The 21,736-nt window shown below is 48.7% G+C and overlaps 1 protein-coding gene across 1 annotated transcript in view; it reads left to right on the top strand.

Moving 5' to 3' along the window:
- LOC119372477 (sodium- and chloride-dependent GABA transporter 1) overlaps window positions 1-21,736 on the top strand; it is a 1,056,622-nt gene that overhangs the window by 911,049 nt on the left and 123,837 nt on the right. Inside the window, exons 9-10 of the mRNA XM_037642952.2 lie at window positions 4,129-4,231; window positions 10,764-10,864. Of these exons, the coding sequence (XP_037498880.1) occupies window positions 4,129-4,231; window positions 10,764-10,864 (204 nt within the window). The remainder of the gene's footprint in view (window positions 1-4,128; window positions 4,232-10,763; window positions 10,865-21,736) is intronic.

Raw genomic sequence — 21,736 nt, 5'->3', positions numbered from 1 at the left:
CACCAGCTTCTACATAAAATTTTGAAATCAAAATATCCAATATTGAAGCGAACACCATACCTACACTTAAATGTGTAATTGAACAGATAGACCAACACCCGTGGCATGAGCCTTAGCATGAAAAGCAGTTGACATCATTTTTAGATAGTCACTCTGCAAGAACAGTTTACACAAACACAACACTTGTTTCTATTGTTCATGGTTTAGACACATATAAAAATTGCAGTTTTAGAAGCTGAACACAGCGGGAATCACCTTCTTCAGTTACTTCAAGATGAAGACAGCAACTCATTAATGCAACATAGCTGTAGCACAGCAATATATTTACTACATGAAGCCTAAGAGACTATGAGAAAGACAAATCGAATTACAGGAACCAACACGCAAGTGCTTATTTTTAACGAAAATACAAAACAAAATAACTTTAAGTTGGCCACCTGTATATCGCAAGCTATTCACGAGAGAAATAACACTGGCTACGCGTGAACTTGGCTACGCGTGATCGGTATTACGAAAACTGCCCTGTGCTAAATTACTTAGCACCAACTCGTGACGGTCAAGCTCAAAGCGTCACAAAGCAACCCCTTTGGATTCTTAGAGTTCCTTTGGACAATATCGGGAGTTCCCATGCACGAACAATAGTTCTGCAAGGTGTTTCAAACTCGGTGACTCCCTCCTGCTAGTAATTGCGTTGGAGCAGGCTAAGAAAAGCCTTTCAATGGGCACTTGGGTTGCAGGAATATCAAGGTAGTGCTTTACTGCAATCATCACATTTCGTACTTTGCGTTTCCTACGTTCTGCCACCATTGAAACTGGTTGTCTTGACGTGACAGCAGTGGAGCTTGAAGCTAATCTGATAATTCCTGCATTAATAGATCAGCAAGCTCTATTTGTCCTGCAGCCAAGCCACTGAATATTTTCGACAATGGAGAACACTCACGGGCTTGTCCACTTTGGTTAGCACAACAGTCTGGAGGCATCTCCGCGTCTCCTTAACTGCGACACCTTTCTTTGAGCACTGAATGCAAGAGAGCTCGCACTTCCCCCTTTTATTCATCACCGTAGCATACATCTTTGATATGTAGATCAAGCAATGTGGCAAGACAATTCGGTGCAGTAATGCTTACACCCGGAAACCTAGCTTTTATAAGATTTCAAAAGGTTCTGCGAAATATCGCACTCATAACTGTCGCTTGTTTTTCGCAGAGCAACAGCTTCATGCAGTGAACGAGGGGCAGCGCCAGAGATAGCGTCGGGTAAGACTCGGCACGCGCAGCTGTTGTAGCCTCTTCCACTGGCTGAAGAACTGTCGCTAAGGCCGACACTTGACGTCACTATCCATTTGACAGGTTTTCAACCGAATAATTTTCGGTCAGGTCGATCGTTACAGCAGTCTTCAGCTTGAGCAGACGAGCTAGCATCGCGAATTGGCTGTTCCATCGCGATGAAGCATCTTGGACGAGCTCAAGTGGTAGATGCAAAGAAAGCTGCTTCTGTATTTCCTGCAGCCTTGCCCTCGCTGTGCTGCTCCGTTTGTGGTAGCCGACGATAGTCTGGGCTTTGGCACACATGTTGGCGAAGCCAATGGTCTTTTTCTCGGCATCTTCAACACAAAGTTGCAGAATATGTGCGAAGCATGAATTTGCTCAAGTCGCTTTGTTGGGCTAGTTGGTTATGATCCATGAGACTGTTTGGCGTAGCGCACACCCACAAGGACAAAGAAGGACACACACACACACAGCGCTGTGTGTGTGTGTGTCCTTCTTTGTCCTTGTGGGTGTGCGCTACGCCAAACAGTCTCATGGAAGCATGAAACGCGAACCCAGGGGACTGCTCAATAGCGGAAACAATACCTCGCGTTGTGATTGACAAAAAAACATGGAAGCTTGTCACCGATATCCCAGTAGATCAAAATTTCTTGAAGCAGGGAACGCTAGTTGCCTGCTGTGTGGCTGTCACGGAGTGACCGACACGCAAGCACAAAATTATGAGGCACGAATTCTTCGCTAAGTATATTACCAGTCACAGCTACCAAACTGTCACCGCCGCGCGATGTCCACCCGTCCGTGGTGATCGCGATGGAGACTGCGCAAGTCTTCAAGATGCTTTGGAACTTGTACACAGCTCGTCTTGTTGCAGAGTACAGTTCTGGCACGACGCTCCTGGATAATGTTGTGCGGCTAGGAACTGTGAAATTCGGAAATGCACATTGCATAGGTGCAACAAAGCCTGGTTCCTTCACTATTGAAAAATTGTGCTGGCGAGACGCAGGCAACAAATGTGTCAATTTTTGTGATGTGCTTCGGGAGCGGGCACTGTTTGCGCTTAGCCGCGGAAGAAAAGCTGTGCGTAAGCTTGTTTGCCTACTATCGATATTTTTTGGCGCCCGCGTTGTTGTGGTGGCTGCGATGCAATTGCACTCTTTGTGGGCACCTCGATGGCGCACCAGGTGGTTTATCGACGGCGTGCTAGTGCTGGTCGGTGTCTTGAAAGCACAGCCACAAGTGCGAAACTTTGACGATCCAGTCTTAGTTGAGCCAAAAAATCCCCACCATATCCAAGAAGTGAATGATGTAAAGGAGCTTGCTCGGAGATAATCGGGTAAACCGTGAATGCTTCGTACAATTCCTCTACTGTCATATAAAGACGTGACACATTATTATAGTAGCGATTGTGGTCAGGTTGTTGTCGAACCACAAGCGCTCGCAGACCTTGCAGCTGTGGTCGAACGTGTGGTCGAGGTAATCGCGCTCGAAGCGCGCGTCGGCGCCACCAACTTCAGGTAGCGACCGCTTCCGGCGCTTGACCGCTGCATCCTGCGACCGTACCTCTTCGAGGTTGTCTTGTATCTCGGGGTCCGCACGACGGTGACGATTCTCTGCGGCCTTGTGGGCTCTCACCGGCAAGGTCTTGGTGGCGAGCCCGCAATGCTGCTGCCTTGCGAGCCCTCCGCTCCGCCACGTTGTCTTCTTCGTTCATGTTATTAGTATCGAAGCGCACTGACTGATGACTGTCGAAAGAGAGAGGAAGCGCGCAGTTGTGACCCTCTAGCGGTATCCTATCAAACTAGAGCACGCGCCGGAGCGGAGCGAGCGCCGCATGCTACAGTTGGCTATGCTGTATGTGGTTTTTCCTGCGTTAACATCATCATCAACACGCTCGAAGAACAAGAGGAAGAAGGCTTCTCTTTCGTGCGAGCGTGCTCTGAGCAAGCTAGCGGGAGCAGTAAGAACTAGCGGCTACTACGGCGATGAACAAGCCCAGAGCATAAGGAGCAAGCTCCTAAAATGCTTTGCTCCCATGAGCCGCATGTCATGAGGAGCACCATTTTGGACGCGGCTTGTCGTGGCCATCCAGTCTTGATACGAGTCTTCAGACGCGCCGCAGCACACCTGCTTGCTTCGGTGGGTTCATTGCTGCAACCTTGCGCTGGAACATGTGACTTCTTTTTGCGTCGACAACCAGAAAGCGTAGGCCAACAGAATGTGCGCGCCTTTATGAAAACACCGGGATTCAATATCAGAAGCAAGAAAATTTTGATGCAGCTTAAATTGGCAAGTAACATTTTATTCGAAGAAAATTAGGATCCATCCACCCTCTGTTCTCGACTGCGGCGTCTCCAGGAACTGGCGAATAGTAATGGCAACCCCTCTGCAGAATGGGCGTTGCCAGCAGCCTTATAAAGCGTACTGCCGCTTGGCATACCGAAGCCGCCCGGTTATATGCATGGCAGCTTGTAAAACTGCAACACTGAAAACTTGCGCGTTTCCAGCCCCGCCACGGTGGTCAAGTAGTTATGGCGCTCAACTGCTGACCCGAAGGTCGCGGGATCGAATCCCGGCCGCGGCGGCTGCATTTTCGAAAATGTTTGAGGCCCGTGTACTTATATTTAGGTGCACGTTAGAGAACCCTAGGTGGCCGAAATTTCTGGAGCCCTCCACTACGGCGTCTCCCATATCATGGCTTTGGGACGTTAAACCCCTATATAATTATTACGCGCTGCTAGGCTTTAAAACATCAGCCAACGGATTCAATGCCTGCTTTGAAACATGAGTACACTTTCGATGGCCCATATGGTAAACAATTTGTCAAATAGTTATAATATATTGTCACGTCTCTTTTTCGCAGGGTGGCATGTACGTGTTCCAGTTGTTTGAGTACTACGCTGCCAGCGGGTTCGCGCTGCTGTTCCTCATCTTCTTTGAAGTGGTCTCCATATCTTGGTCATATGGTGAGTGGATATCGACAAAATGCTTACGTGGAAGCTGCCTCAGAACCTGTTGCTGTAAATCGTAAGCATCGCAAACAATAAAGTGGAATGTACGTACTGAATGAAATGTAGACATTTAGTGAACGAAGTAAGTAGCGTCCGCTTGGTCAAATTCGCTCTCAAACTTCTTTAATCAATCCACACCTGAACGCCCTAAAAAGAGGCTTTACTTGTTGCGTTGCACAGGTGTGCTTAGCTAAATTTTCTTGGCACGGTTGTACCAGCATTTTTACGTGCAGACTTTCTGCTGGGCCTTCTGATGGCGCAGCACCAGTTGGCTTGGTTGGCTTGATCGCTTTCCCGTAACGAGGGGCGTCGCCGGAGTATGTGCTCTAAATTAGCTACCTGCCCGCAACAGAGGCACGAGCTGCTGATGCAAGCATCGCGATACACTTTGTGAAATAAAGCGAAATTTGGGTACGAACCCATCTGAGCCTAAGTGTCGTTGCCTTGGCTTCGTGTAATATTTTGTGAGGAGGGGGTAGACCGTTCTGCGTAGGTAGAACTGCTGTGAAATCTCATTGGGCTCGTCCCTTTTCTCCTACGTCGTGCGCTGAGGAGAGTCTCCGTGGGGGTGGAACCCGCAATTTTATTAGTATTAGGTTGACACGTCGACGTGTCAACGACACCATGCCCTAAGCTGATAAGTTCAAGCAAATCCTGAAGGGTATTGACGATGGGGCATTCCAAGTGCTCTTGGCTAGAAATCCGGGCACAGTTTCAGAAGTTGTCAGCTTGTGTCAGAGCTACGACGGGTTGAAGAAGCAGCGCGCTTTGACTCGGCAGCCTCCACGGAGTGGTGAGTCGCTGTGCAGTCTCGACACCATGCCTGACCATTCGACGTTGCTTCAGCAGGTCCGAGACTTCGTCCACGAGGAAGTTGCCCGCCAACTTTCCTTAATGCCATTTACTCACCAGCCTACCACCCGTCTTCCCGCCCCTCTCCGCACTGTTTTCGGACGAGGTTGCCCACGCTGTTCCCCTTGCACGCCACGAGCCGCCTCCATCCAGCCCTGTTCACTACGCGCGTGCAGCGTAGCCTGTGGCCGCGCCCCTCACGTATGCGGACGTTGTGCGTAGGCTTCCGCAGCCACCTTACACCACGCAACCGCATCTATACAACCGCCTGTCTATACAGCATCGACAATCGCCAATCCATGGAGGACGCCTGAGAATCGACCGATTTGCTACGCCTGCTACACTCCCGGACACGTCGCCCGCTATTGCCGCCGTCACCCCTAAACTTTCGCCGACCGTGCCCGGTCGTCGCAATCCGGCAGCCAGCCCTTTCCCCATTACGTTCCTGGCCCATCACAGCGCGCTGTCCCTACTCACCGCCCTCACTTCCAGCTGCAGCGCTCACCATCTCCTCGGCGGCGATCGCCCTCCCCCATGCGTCGCTGGCCCGAACCCTCCGACCAGGAAAACTAACCGCCGCATTCAAGAGGCAAGAACTGAGTCTTCAGTAAAGTGACTTGTTGGGCGAGTTGGTTCATTCTTACGGTAGAATAGCGCAAAACCAAGACGAGAGAAGATGGGAGACGAACAAGCGCAAACTATCAACTGATTTTATTCGAAAAGCACACACATATATAAACGAGCAAGGTCATAGTCACGAGTCACCTTAGCAAACAATAAACTCGATTAGTGGCAGGCGTTCAAGTAATCTACCTCTGTGGCATCCAACGTGATAGATGGTCTCGCTAACAGATTGTCTCATTAACAGATCGGGTGAGGCATGCGTAGCGAGGCCATCTATCACGTTGCATGCCACAGAGGTAGATTACTTGAACGCCTGCCACTAATCGAGTTTATTGTTTGCTAAGGTGACTCGTGACCATGACCTTGCTCCTTTATATATGTGTGTGCTTTTCGAATAAAATCAGTTGATAGTTTGCGCTTGTTCGTCTCCCATCTTCTCTCGTCTTGGTTTTGCGCTATTCTACCGTAAGAACTGAGTCATCTTCGAAGTGTCCAAGCCCTCACTCCTCCCCTGCTAACGTGGTCGCCATAACTGTTGAAGGTGTTCGTACTTTTTGCACTTGTGGACACCGGCACAGCCGTTTCTGTCATGGCCGGTAATCTATGCCGTTTATTACGCAAGGTAATGACGCCGCTTTCGGGAGTGTCACTCCACATCGCAAGCGCGCAGCAAGTGACGCCTCTCGCAGCCTGCACTGCAAGGGTGTTCATTGAAGGCAACCTGTACAACGTTGAGTTTATTGTCATTTCTGCCTGTTCGCATGACGCCATTCTCGGGTGGGACTTTCTATCCCACCGTAATGCCGTCATCGAATGCGCACGCGCCGAAGTTGAGTTTTCACCGTTCTGTGACGCCCCATTACTTGACGCTCTTCATCAGCCGCCTAAGTTGCTCGTTCGTGAGGATACCGACATTCCGCCTGCACTTTCGCACTTCTTCCTGTTTCCAGCAACGCCCACACCGACGCTACGGTCTTTTTCGCGCCGTCTGATTTCTTCACGAGTCGTAGAGCTTTGCCGCTATCTTTCGCAACGATTGATATCGCCGCCGGCAGCAGCAATATATTCGTCTTAAATCCGCTCTCCGCACCTGTCACGCTGCTTGCAGGCGAATGTGTCGGCCGCGTGGAAAATCTCGACTCCTCGTCTCTGTTTCACGTCCCAGATGACTGCTGCGACCAACCCAATGCTCTGTCAGCACTCGGGGAGTCGTCCAGGGAAATGTTTTCCAGTGCCATCGCAGATACCCTCACCCCTGCCGAACACGCCGACCTACTTGATCTTCTGCATGAGTTCCGGAATTCTTTCGATGTGACGCAACCTCAACTGGACCGCACGTCGCAAGTGCAACATTACGTTGACACCGGTGTACACCAGCTGCTGCGTCAAAGACCATACCGCGTCTGCGCTGAAGAGCGCCACGGCATTAACGACCAAGTCGGAATATGCTTCGTAGAGACGTTATTCGACCATCACACAGTCTCTGGGTGTCTCCTGTCGTCCTGGTGCGTAAGAAAGACGGATTCATTTGGTTTTGTGTGGACTACCTTCGTTTAAATAAGATAACCCGCAAGGACGTCTATTCTTTTCCGTGCATTGATGACGCCATTGACACCCTTCACGAAGCAGAATTCTTCTCGTCGCTGGACTTGAGGTCTGGCTATTGGCAAGTTCCAGTGGCCGAAGCCGTTCGCCAGAAGACTGCATTTATTACACCTGATGGACTCTACGAGTTTAACGTCATGCCATTTGGGCTTTGTAACGCACCTGCTACGTTTGAACGACTTATGCATAATATGCTACGTGGTCTAAAGTGATCTATGTGCCTCTGTTACCTCGACGATGTCGTGGGTTTCTCGCATGATTTCCCTACGCACCTCCGTCGACTCAGGCACGTTTTGACTTGTCTGACCAACGCTGGCCTTCAGCTTAAACCTACGAAATGCCGCTTCGCTGCCCGGGAGCTCGTCATCTTAGGCCACATCGTGTCCAAACATGGCGTATTACCTGACCTGACCCTGGAAAACTTCGTGCAGTCGCGGAATTTCCCAAGTCCACGACCGTGAAGGAACTTTGAAGTTTTGTAGGCCTATGCTCCTATTTCCGGCGCCTTGTTCGCAATTTTGCATCTATCATGTCACCGTTAACCCAGCTTCTTCGCGGCGACTTCAACCTCTCCTCGTGGTCTTCTGCATGTGACGTCGCCTTCGCTACACTGCGCCGCTTGCTCACCTTCCCACGTACTCTTCGCCACTTTGATCCTACGGCTCCTACCGAAGTACACACAGACGCCAGCGGGGTCGGGCTTGGTGCTGTCTTCGCTCAACGAAAGCCCGGCTATTCAGAATACGTCGTAGCCTACGCTAGTCGCACGCTGACGAAAGCCGAAACTAATTACAGCGTGACTGAAAAGGAGTGTTTGGCTTTGGTGTGGGCGCTTGGAAAGTTCCGGCCGTACTTATACGGCCGCCAGTTCGACCTAGTCACCGATCACTACGCGCTTTGCTGGCTCGCCAAGTTGAAGGACCCTTCTGGCCGCCTCGCGCGATGGGCACTCCGCATCCAAAAGTGCGACATTCGCGTCGCATACCGCTGCGGACGCAAGTACTCTGACGCTGACGCCCTCTCCCGCTCACTTTTACCTCCAGATCCAGCGTGCGCAACCACTTGCGTCCACCCCTTGTCATCTCTCGATCTCGACTCCATTGCCACCGAACAACGCCGTGACCCGTGGATCACATCTCTCCTTGATTATCTATCTGGAACATCCACCCTTCCTGTATCTCGATCCCTCCGACGTCAAGCTTTCCATTTCACCATCCGCGATCAACTGCTTCATCGCCGCATCTACGCTACCGATGGCAGCCGGTGGCTACTGGTCATTCCACGCAGCTTGCGATCGCAAGCATGCGCCTCTCTCCATGACAATCCGCAATGTGGCCACGCCGGGGTTTTCAAGACATAGGAACGCCTTCGCCATCGCTATTACTGGCGCGGCATGTACAATTTCGTGCGGAAATTCGTGCAGAGCTGTTCTGACAGCCAACGTCACAAATCGACACTTTTACGTGCCACTGGCGCAATGCAACCGCTTCCATGCCCTGCCAAGGCATTTGATCGCGTCGGCTTTGTCATCTATGGTCCCCTTCTGATGACCCCAGATGGCAATCGGTGGATTATAGTGGCTGTCGACCACCTGACACGCTACGCCGAAACTGCCGCTTTGCAGAGCGCTACGGCTCGGGATGTCGCCTCTTTCGTTTTACGTCACTTTATCCTTCGACATGGCGTCCCTCGAGAGCTCCTTAGTGACAGAGGCCGCGCTTGCCTCTCCGAGGTCGTCGAAGCTCTGCCCTCGGAATGCCACGTCATTCATCGGACAACCACTGCATACCACCCGCAGACTAACGGACTCACGGAACGGTTTAACCGCACGCTGGGTGATATGCTCTCGATGTACATCGCATCTGACCAAAGCAACTGGGACCGTGTTCTCCCCTATGTAACATTCGCATACAACACCGCGATACAAACAACTACCAGATTTTAGCCTGTCTTTCTCCTTTACGGACGCGAGCCTTCACATACTATTGACACTCTACTTCCCTACCGTCCTGATGCTTCCGAGTGTCCACCTGTCTCAGAAGCTGCTCGACAAGCCGAAGAGTGCCGGCAGCTCGCCCGCATGTTTACCTCGCAGGAGCAGCAACGCAAGAAAAAAAAACCGCAGCACCTCACTTCCAGACCCTATCTATGCCCCAGAGTCTCTCGTATGGCTATCTGTCCCCTACCAAACTCCGGGACTCTCCTCGAAGCTCGTTCCAAGGTACGAGGTGCCTTACACCGTCTTGGAGAAAAGCTATCCAGTTAATTTTCTTATCGAGCCAGTTTCTCGATCGGATGAAAAGCGCCGGCATGGACGGGACATCGTCCATGTTTCCCGCCTCAAGCCGTACCATGAGCCTCTGCGTGAAACTTCTTAGGTCGCCAAAATGGCTCCTTTTTCAGCGGGGGCGATTGTGAAGAAGAAGATGCGCCGCCATCCAGCGGCATCGCCAGTGCTCGGCTCGCTCGGCTCGTGTTTCGGATCGCCGCTGTGCCTCTGGACGGTTCTTCTCGCTGCCTTGTTGCTGACAGCCATTACGTCCTTGAACGACCAATAAACCTCTTCACAGTTCCTATTCTTCCGTGTAGTCGTTGTAGTGAGCTTAAAAACGGTCTTGGCAGCGGTTCCTTAAAAGAAGCGATACTGCAAATTTAATAGGAGAGAATCATGGTGAAGGCATTGCATTGCACCAATGTCTTGAAGAAAGGCAGATTTGTCGCGCTTTGAGAAGAACCCGTGAGAAGCAAGTGCCTTCAATTGAACTGGACCATTTAACGATGTTTTCTGCTAGCACATATTCCGGTAAGACTGGCAGACGCCCCATCGACAGCCTACATGAGAAGTGTACTCGCGTGAATAATTCCACGCAGCATTGTTTCATTATTCGCTGTCCTAAGTAAAGGTTTTAATTTTGATAGTGGGAAATGTGAAAGTACGACAGACTGGAAGAACACTCGAATAGTGTTGTGCACAACATAACGCAACTGCAGGATATTCAATGCGGGCGCTGCATTGCACTTTCACTGGCTGACTTGAAGTGCTTAGCCGCCCTCTAAAGCAATCGCAGGCGCTGCTTGACAATGCCAATACGGTCCTGAAATCAGTGAAGGTTCTCGATCTGAATATTACACTCAGTTCTTGCAAATGAGATATCTGTGGCGAAGTTTCGTTCTCACAATGCCTGTATATTATATTTTAAGCAACTCCTTCATTGGTAATGCAATTCGCAACAACAACTAGGAGGAAACTGGGAGTCGGCCACGTGTTGCGAGCACGAACGCGAAATATATATGCGACTTCTCTATTCACATTTCTGGGCGTTGTTAATAAATGGCTGTTCTGGTGCCAAAAACTGCATCTCCTGTATCTCCTTATACAGCGCATGTTTTCAATTCAACTTTGCAGGTGCGGCACGCTACTATAAGAACCTGGAAGACATGATTGGCTACCGACCGTGCATGTGGTGGAAGTTCTGTTGGGTTTTCTTGACACCATGCGTCTGCTTTGTAAGTTGTGCTCCGCGTGGCTTACTCGCTAGAGAAGGCATTTATTGGATTTCTGTGTACTGAACATTTTGAGCCCAAAGGCGCTTTACAATCGATGTGTTTTATAGAATAATTTAGAAAGCAGAGAAGTGCCGCCTTGTATGAGACGCCTAATGCGAAGGCGTACGCTTCGCGACTGGTGTTAGCGTATAGCGTAATTGAGGACATCATATGATGCATATAACGCAAGCGTCTCAGCCTTTTTACATGCGTTTTGTAAACATAAGATTGTACTGTACGTGTACCTCTGCAAATGCTTAGATGAAAAGGCTGCTCCCATACTTGCTAAACGCTTGGCTGTTTGGCATCTGTCGATGCTGACAACAGTACTCTTTGCTTCGAGTAGTACTGTTGCACGCTTAAGCAGATAAGACGGCGTTAGTGATGCGAAAGGAATGAAACATATTTCTCTTGGTGACCCTTGCTTAAACCGATAAAGAGTGCCCCATGCCATCAACATGTACTTTTTCTTAAAATATTAGAGTTATCTTGTACTACGTTAGCTTGTGTGGAGCTCAATACACGATGCCGCTGGGTTAAGTGTCGTTACAAAAAACCGTAAAAACAAAGCGTTTTCTGGTGGAAAAACGCACGTATTCGTGCAACATGCTACTTGCTCCAGCGTCCATGAAAGTGGCATAATTAGCAGAATAGCGCCTAGGTGGCAATTTTCGGCCAGAGCACTCCAATCTGTACATCTTTCTATGCTCCGTCACGGGCGTAAATATAAATCCCATGGTTGGGAATACATAGGGCGTAGATCGAGCAAACATTTTACTCGTTGGTGACGGAATAAAGTTGATTCTTTCTCTCCCATTGTGCCGCCGTGAAACAGAACGTGGGAGTTTGATCGTTCATTTTCGGTTGAGTCAGGATGATCGATTGCCCCCTTCCGGGCGATTTTAAGGAGCAGAATGGGAGTATTCTATAGACACGTAGTCGCGTTGTTCATATTGCTTTCTTATTAAACTTCGGAGTGAACCGGTGGGATTTCGAGCATTTTCGTTTGCCCCTGCAAGGAGTGTTTGCGGTATTAACTGGGAGTCACCGTTGCAGCCGAAATAATTACCCCTGAAGCTTGTACAGTGCAGCTGCATAGGTCTAGGCGAAACCAGAGCTGTTTTGTTCGCGAAAACTCTTAGCGCGCATGTGCGACGAAGATTGGGCAAGCCCCACTGCTCACCACTGGCCTACTAAATTGTAGGAGTGAACACATGGACGGCAGCCACCAGTTAAGATAACCGTGGTAAACACCAGGGCCGCACGTTCCCTACGGAGTGTACGGCGGTCATTTCCTTTTCTACTTCTAAATGACGAAAATACTCTATCGCAAGAATGGAGACCGTGCTCGCATTCTTGCAAGACTGCACCTTTACAGGACTCCTAAATCACCTCGGGTATTTGTTCAAACATTTCAAGTAAACAAGCGCATCGTGTTCAGAATGCCGTCACGATGAACGACGTGCCCCACGTGGCAGCGCCCCACAAGAAGTAGTCCCTCCTCCTCTCCGGCTTCCCCGGTGAGGTGTGCGGCGTCAACATGTTGCATCTGTGATGTTATCGACAATCGATGGCGTGATTGGTCAAACAAGAACCTACGACTTCCGGTTAGTCTGCAAGCACCTTGTTCTTCGTCGTGTTGCCCGCGTGTGCGCAACTGCGGCCCATAACGCAACTTCCAACACAGTCTTGCCTAGCGGCCTGATCAGACTAAACCAGCAACAGCGGGAAGCACGCGGTTACGGAGTCGCGGTTACCGGAAGTGGACACTGTTTCGAAGAGCGCGTCGGCGATGACGTAGGTCATGTGAGATTGGCAGAGGCACTCACAGCGAGAAGGGCAAAGCGGCTTTGGGAGAGGAGACCAGCCGAAGAACGGCGGGCAGCAAATGAAAGAGCGAAACGAGCGATTGCCGCGTTTCGATCGTCAAACGCAACTCCGCTATTACGGCACGGTTTTCGAAAATATTCTGACACCACACCTCACTTTTGACCTCGGGGTGGTTTACAGTTCCGTTAATGGTTAGAAGAGAATAAATGATTTGGGGGGGGGGGGGGCTCATTTCAAGTTTCAACACCGAATTATGAACATTTGAGAGTTGCCGTTTTTTCAGTGTGAGAGCACACAAACACCGAAGACTGACAAAATATTTATTGTAAATGTCGTATTACACATATAACTTTCTCTTCACTTTCCAGTAATGAGCGTATTTATGGCATATCAGAAGCGTTTGGCGCAGAATTATGAAGACGGGACAAGAAGGGAGAGCACGTACACAGGCGCTAACACGTGCGTACATAGCGGCTGTGTACGTGCTCTCCCTTCTTGTCCCATCTTCATAATTCTGCGCTAAACACTTCAGATATGTCGTACCAACAAGGCCAGAAGTCAGCCCTTGCGTATTTATGGATCACAAAACATCCGCTCCGCTAATTTAAAACAGTGCCAGACAATTGCCATAAAAAAAAGCGCCTAGGCACAAAGAAAGCTAAACCTATCGCATATTGATGTCACATACTTACAAAGTTTCCACGAAATAAAACAACAACATTCTATCACATCTTGCATTTTGACTTTTTAAAGATTTGCACTGGCAACGTGTACGGTAAGAAACAAGGAGGTTTCCAATTTAGCAGGCAAAGGCCGACTCCCTCTCAGTGTGCTGGTCAGTGCCAGTCATCCTCATGGTGGCAGGGGCACACATACTATGAACCGTAGTACTTGGGTTGTACAAGAATTCCAGAGAATTAAGCTTTGCATGCGACGTTCACGCCACAGTTAGAACGATGCATAACCTCTGCAGGAAGTGGTAATGGCTAACACACGCAAGGACAGACCAACTGCACGTACACAAAAGCTAAACTCGACAACAGGACAGCAGATGCCGCCAAAGCTAAATGGGCCGAACAACACATTCATAATATTGAAGACGCATGCAAGACTTTTAACGGTATTGAGCTGTCTTTCCGTTCTGCTCACGTTCATCTTCTTTAGTAGTCGCGCGGTCTAAATCTAAAAAAGAAAATTGCATATAATATCCCCTTTGTTTTCCCTATGTTTACTGCCTCCACCCCTTCGGCTTATCAGTGCCGCAGGCAGATGTAGTCCTGCGCTGTACGAGGAGGTCATTTCTGCGTGTAAGCATAAATTCTACACGCAATAACATTGGATAGCGCAAGAGCGATCGAAACGAAAATGTGCGCATTACAAACGCACATACATCTGTTTGGCTTCAGTCCCTCCTGTGCTATTAGATGTTGAAGTCAAGAGCCGGACAGAAACCTGTCTGGTCGGGAAAACTTCCGAGGACAATTAAAATAAACACCAACCACGAAAGTTCACAAAAAAGCATGACGTTATTGTGAAGAAGGTTCTTCTGCGGGAGCCGAAACGTCTTGAGAGAGGGGGAGAGACTCTTTATTAGTAAAACAGATTTTTGCCGGCGTCTGCATACCGCTGGTATGCTACTCTGTGCAGGGATGGGGAATGGCATTGAAACGGCTTGATTTTATGTTAACTTCAGTGGTCGATGTATATTTTAATTGTTTTCACGCCAGCTGATGTTATATATGCATACCAACAAGACGGATTATGCTTTTTCAGAGTGAACTGGTTAACTGTTTAATTTTAAGAATGCACGAGCTCCTGTATTCCATGACCAGGTTGCAGCCTAAGAATAAATACAAGCTCCCCCCCCCCCCCTCGAACTGCCTTTCATTCCTCTGCGCGCGAGGTAGGCGGTAGCTGGTTTACGTTCTAGTCATAGGCACTTTTTCGCTACCACGCATATTATTCCACGTTTCCACGTTCGTCACCCTTGATGAATGTCACGCTTGGCTGGGCAGTGAAGCCGGAATCTTTGCTGAAATCAGCCGGAAAGTTCAAGTTTGGGCCACAGACTAGCCACACGAACCTCAAGTCACCAAATACGCTAGACGTCAGGCACATAGTCGCTGGCTTAGATTTTGTGGCAATTCTCGCTTGGTGGGACAGCGATGACTGTATGTGGAGCTTACATTTATTCATAGGTCATAACCGAATTTCACAAATCTAGACTGGACTTATCTATTCGAACACCTAAGCACAAAATCAACAACACTGTGCAGAAATTGCAATGACCTTAGGAGGTGCACATAAATATTCGTACATCAGCGACACTATAAACGAACGAATGTTTTCACATGCACCATACACATGGCGTAACAGTCACCTGGTTTCGGTCTTTTAGAAGCGAAGCAGCTTTTGCTCGGGGCTGTGACCGGCAGTGGCGTCCGCGCTCCACTGCGCATGCGCCTACTCTCTCTGCTCTACTCTCCTACGCTGTCCCCCCTCTCGCGCGCCTCATTCTCTCCTGCGCAACGCCGCGATGAGCTCCAGCGCATGCGCGTCCCCTCCCCCTCTTTCTCCTTTCCCATGCTCCCCCCTCTCACGCACCGGCCGACCGTGTTCCCCCCTCGCCCTGTGAGAATTAACGGCCAGGCTAGAGGGAAGACCGCGTAGCGTTCCTCTTTGCGTTCCATGACGCTTTGAATGGATGGATGCAGCTTACGGCGCGGGACTTCGCTCCAGCTTAAGAACCTGGCGAGCCAGCTCCTAAAAAAACATCATCTCCCACTCAAGCGCACCATCTCCCCGCGGCTTCGCATCCGGTTCCCTTTAGCGGGAGATGGTGTAATTTTTTTTCAACACGCAGGGATGCCATCCACGCTTTGTTCATTCAGAGACTTGGGGCCTAGTGCAAAGTGCCAGTGAGAAAAATTCCAGAATTTTAATAATTTTTAAGAATAAATATCAAATAGTTTTATTATATTGAATGCTAGGAATTGTGCATACGTCGTGTACGGTGGTAAAAAGCAACATTTCTACACAGGCTGTTAAGCGCAAGAAATTTGTAGTGTGCTCGCTAATGCTTTCGATCTGTGTCGCCAGTGTCGCCTGCAACTGTTCTCATCATGCAATAGAGCTGGTAGCCACCAACCTCCCGTGGATCATCCTTCGAAGACCAGAACAGCAAGCATAGGACAGCGTGGCCGCCCTCAACAAGTGGGGCAGTGAAGAGACGTCTAGAGTGCGCTGCGAAGACCTGCATCGAGCATCGGGCGTCCAGGCTTCGAACCTGAGATCTCTTTTGAACCACACTGGCTGACACCTTAACGACAGTTGTGCGTAAAGTGATGGCGGCAGCTTTGCTGGGCGCGCGAGTGTAGCTTCCAAATGAAAACGTCATGATGCTCACGGAAGAAATGACCCAACATTTCCGCCACGCTGACGCTGACATGCCTGAGGAGAATAAAGTTCGTTTCCTGATTTGAGGGGTGAAGCAGGCGCTCTTCGCAGGACTGATGAGGAACCCAAGCAAGACCGTCCAGGAATTCCTCTTTGAGGCGACGACGATCGAAAAGACGTTGGGAATGCGCACCCCAGAATTCAGTCGCTGCTCTACGCCACACTACGCAGACATTCAAGTACGACCTGCGGGAGACCACAAGGAAGTTGTGCGCGAATGATTGCGTTGGATGATCTTACCATCGTACCCTCAGGCGGCCCGCAGGTATTGAAGGCATTATTGAGAGCTACAGGCACCTGTTCATTGATCGTGAAATTAGTGTCGCAAGAGGAATCGCAAATTCCATGAAGGAAAAGGTAATGTGGCGCTGACAAACTTTATCCACGAATGCAAACACCTCAACAAGAGCACGACGATAGCATACGTGAAAGAAATTGCGGCCGTGAGCGACGCGGTCGCCTTCTCTGATTCTCACGAAGTTACAACGACAATCCCTACATCAAAACCAACATTCCACATTGATCAGCGAGCCTTTCAACTAGCAAAAGGAGCAGCGATCCGAAGTGTTGTGCAGAAATACAAGGATTGTTTTTCGTCAAGCGTGTGACAAAGGCCAGTTGACAGGCAACGGAAGAAAATGTTCGTCCCCTACACCAAAGTCCCTATCGATCTTCCAAGCGAGCACGAAAAGCTACAAAGCCAGAAGTCCACTAAATGCTGCAGAACAACGTCAAATCACCGACAAAGAGTCCGTCGGTGCCCGGTAGTCTTGGCGTACAAAAAGCGTACAACTCTACCTTTCTGCGTCGATTACCGTCGCGTAAACAAAATCACGAAGGATCACATATACCTGCTGTCACGGATATATGATCCCTTGTATCGGCTATGTAACGCGAAATATATTTCGGCGAATGATCTCCAGACAAGAAACTGCCAAACTGAAGTCGACGAAAGAGACCGAAAGAAAACAGGCTTTAAACAAACAGACGACCTGTTCTACTTCAAGGTTCTTTTCTCGGCACCATTGACGTCTCAATGCACTATGTGCAGAGTAGTGGCAGGATTGAAGTGGCAGACTATAGTGTTGTCTACCTGGTCGACGTCATCGTCTTCGCCCCTAGCTTTCACGAACGCTACCGGTGTCTTGGAGCAGTACTTAAGGAATCCAGGTCATCTGAGCTTACCCTACAGCTGGAAAACTGCCGATTTGCATGCAAACAGCCCATCTTTTTTGGGCATGTCATCATGAAGTCTCGAGTCCACCCCAACCAACAGAAGACAGTCGCCATCGCTTCATTTCGGCCAACCGCCGCAAGAAGGATGCACTTGGATGCTGCGGTCTGTGTGCCTCTTACAGACGCTTTGTCACTGACGTTTGCCGCATCGCCTAAACACTTACTAATCTGACCAAGAAAAACGTCCAGTTCAAGGGACAAACGCCGCAAGTGGAGGCATTTCAGGAGCTGAATCGCCGCTTGCAGGCACCGCCGCGACTCGCAAACTCCGATGAAGACACCTATACAGTAATCCACGCCGTTTCAAGCTCCGTAGGGCTTTGTGCCGGGCTTGCGCAAAGGACTACAAAAGGTCATCTTTTACGCATGCCGGTCGCTATCGGTGGCAGAAGCAAATTTCATGACGTAACAAAAGCGCCTTACAATCATTCGGGCTACATCAATGTTTTCTCTCTACCTATACGGCAGGCTCTTTATCATCGTAAGCGACCACCACGCCTTGTGTTGACTGGTAACCTTAAACGATCGTTCAGGCCACCTCGCATGCTGGAATCTCGAACTCCAGGGCCCGCATTCTCAAACGATCGCGAAAGGCGACAGTATCTCGTTTGTTGAAGTAGGATCTGATGCGTTCAATAACTGAAAAAACACTTGCCTGTGACGTCATTGCTGCACTGACCGTTGGTGTTACGAATGTCGCACGACACAGGAGTAAGCGTACCGTACGAGTGCAGAGCGACTCGAGTACGGCGTTTTCTAGCCTATGCTGGCTTCTAGGCAGTGGCTAGGCTTGGCTGTGGCTACTTCAAAAGAGGACGAGTAGAGAGTGCTTTGAACATTTTTTTTTGTGCGATGCTTTAATGCTCAGTATAATATTTTAAGAACATTCTGTGAAATGTATTTTCGTTGATTAACACTGCGTGCTCAGAGTTCAGATGTAAGGTGCCGCCGCAGCGATATCGTCTCAACATGTTGCCGGCTCGCGATAAGCCACGCGAGCAACTCAAGGTTCGTGTTCCTGGGACGTTCAAAGAAAGAAAAAACACGCGCTGAAAAAGAACGAGCACTGATAACACCCCAAGGTAATGCTCGCTGAAAGCTTAAGCGTAAAAAATGCTGCGTACATCCACGTAGGATTGAATACTAGAAGCACGGCCGCTGGACAAAAAGCGCACGGGTACGGCCTGCCGCGTGCTCCGAAACCGGCGTGACGGGCCTAGTTTCCCGGGCCACCGCCGCGGCGCCACCGAGGGGGGACGGGTTTCGCGGACTCACGCGGGATGACATGCACGGTGCGCTTGCGGCAGTTATGCTTGAGCGCGTGCGTCTTCATGTGACGCCCGAAGTCTTCTTCTAAAATTTATCTAGAGTGTACACATCAGTTCATTACCGATATTTCTTGTAGATTCTTGCAGCGCTTCGGAATGTTTGTTCTTGCCTTGCCAAAAATGCAACTTCGCGCACCGACCGCTTTTTTGCGGAAGTAATCGCGTGGGCATATTTTTCTGCCATCCTAGAAGACCACAACTAGCCAACCTGGAGGCGCTGCACCTTTCCTAATGCATCGAAATTCTTTATTTTGGCTCTGAGTATGTCGCTTCAGATTTAATCATTTCATTTCAAAAAAGTGATCATAGAAACTGCAGAGGCCACTGTTTATTTGACACAAAATAAGATATACTTCTTCCTTCCTCCAAACATGTTTATAGTGCACATACGGTACGGGCATGCAACTGCCATGAATAGTGCTTATCATATGTGCGACCATCTCGTAGAAGGGAATTCGAGACACTTTGAAATTTCAGTGACTACATCTTCAATACTGACAAGTGGGCGAGCTGTGACAGATTAGTTAATATGAAAATGGTCAGACGGAAAGAGTATTAAAAGGCTGAAAAACACACGAACACAACTGCTTGCATTCCTGCGCTTTTCAGTATTTCTGTCTCTTCCCGTTACGCCGTTTTCATGATCGTGTAACGAATTCAACAGCGTACATAAAATCTGGATAAAATGTGAGAAGGTATTTTATTTATTACGAATTCAGGGTTCATGCCTGCTAGCTGCAAACGGCGGCTTGTTGCAAACGTTGTTGAAATCCAGCGGCCGTGACACCACCTCCCCGTTTTCTCTTATGTCTCGTTTTTTTTTAGTTCCCATTTCCCGCCCGCGGCACCTTTGTCATCGGTTTCGGTTGTTTCCGAACGCTGCCGCGTTGCGGTGGCGTGCGTTGCCCCGCAATGCCATGTGGTACTGATGTTGGTTGCCGTGAAAAGCACGTGTATCCCTTTTATTCAGAGTTTGGTTGGTTATCTGTGGTCATTAGCGGTACGGGGCACACACTCAAACTTACCTCAGCAAAACATGCGGAGACAAAAAAGTGCACAAAAGCGACTGGTGGGCGACGACAACATTTCATTTCAAGCAAATATACGTGGCAGCTAACACACACATTGCGAGCGACTCACAGGGACAAAGTAAAAAAAAAGAGGCGGGGAGGGGTGGGGTAAACGCTTCTTATACTCGTCTCTGTTTTCTCCTTATTTTTATAATTGTTTTGTTATGCCTCCAGCTTGTGAGCCAAAATTTTGGCTTCTCTGTCTACTTCCAGTTTGTGCAGACCATCAAACCTTTCGTTTTGCTCCTTTGACGTTAGCCGCTGTACAGGCACTGGCAAATCTTCGTTGCACACCAACGTGATTGTCTTCTGGCAGTCTCCGTCATGTAGTTCTGTCATCATTTACTGTTTATTTTTTCTATTATATATTTTCAACAAAGGCACCCGTGCTCGCTCCAAGGTACGTACTTGACTGTCCTACAGCAGCCGTGGTTTTGCGTGCTACTTAAATTAAATGCATTTTTCCTGAACCACCTCGTGTTGTGTTCCGACGGTCTAAAAATCTCCGAGATTTATTAACGTCATCGAAAGTAAATAAGCCCGAAATAACTGGCTGTGCACCCTGCAACAAATCACGTTGCAAGGTGTGCGTACATATGCAAACGACACAGAAAGCCAATAGCAGGTTTTCAGACTTCTCCCTTAACATTCGAGGCTCATTTATTGCGATGGTTCTAACGTTATATACATGCTTGACTGTACCGTCTGCAAAAAACAGTACATTGGCCAAACGGAAACTTCATTTAGAATACGCTTTAACAACCATAGATCGCATTCCAATAAGCTTCCTAGCCTACAATTATCAAAACACATTCGTTTACCTCGACATTTTTTTGAAAATATTCGGGCCACTATACTTGAGTCAGGCTTTCGCTCTCATCATGATCGTGAAGCCCGCGAGTCTTACCTAATCTATAAGTTTAACACCGTCTCATCCGGTATCAACGAAAGCACAGGCACACTTACAAGCGTTCCCACTAAGCACTATAAATCATAACCGGGTCTTCAACGGGATAGGCAGCTCTTTTTCTAATATCGCTCGTATTTCTTCTACGGTTACGTTGGTAATCAGCCACTATTTTTCAGCTTTCATACCAGACTACGTGCAAACGTACTGAGTTGTGTGCATCATGTACGGTGTCTGTGCTGTTTTTTAGTTTTTTTTTAGTTGTTTTAGTTTCTTCTCATATTGACCTTGATGTGTTTGAAGCGTACTTCAGGAGAAGTTAAAAAGTAAAAATTGATCTTAGTGCTGCGTAGATTTTCTGTTTGCGATCTCAGACTGTTTGCAGTTTAATGCTAGCGTGTGACAACGTTCCCGTGAAAAAAATAGATAAAGCGCAGATCTGATGTCATCCCCCCCCCCGCCTTTTCCTCCATGTGACGTCCAATCCAATAAATCTGTCATATCACTAGTGTATAATGCCATATCAACTACGTGTGCAATCTATCTTACTCTGTGTAACCTGACTTCGCTGCCACGATTCCCAAATGTGCGCGCATGAATCTATGTCGACTGCGTGTGACCGCTATCTTATGTTGTCATTCTTGCTATCGATAAGTTCTTTGAAGCTATCTACTTTAAGCGTGTTTATAAGGAAACCCACCGCGATGTACTTGTTACTTTGACAAAGTCTGGTCCACCAGACGAAACGTTAGTAAAAATATACAGTGCCGAATCAACAAAGTCGTAGTTTCTTCATTCCTTATTCTATCGGGATCCGCGTAAGTCTTTTCCCACTACTATATACACAGATATATATATATATATATATATATTATATATATATATATATATATATATGTTGCTACGGTATGAGCCGGGCATGTGGAGGAGGAAGACGAAGTGGTCTGGTGCGGCCTGAGGACTCCATCTTTACGTCTGATTGCCGTGTCTCATTCTCATCCTGTAA

The sequence above is a fragment of the Rhipicephalus sanguineus genome, chromosome 10, assembly GCF_013339695.2.
Source record: "Rhipicephalus sanguineus isolate Rsan-2018 chromosome 10, BIME_Rsan_1.4, whole genome shotgun sequence".
In the NCBI taxonomy this organism is placed as follows: domain Eukaryota; kingdom Metazoa; phylum Arthropoda; class Arachnida; order Ixodida; family Ixodidae; genus Rhipicephalus; species Rhipicephalus sanguineus.
Note: the sequence above shows the minus strand (reverse complement) of the source record. Positions and strands in the feature narration are given on the sequence as shown.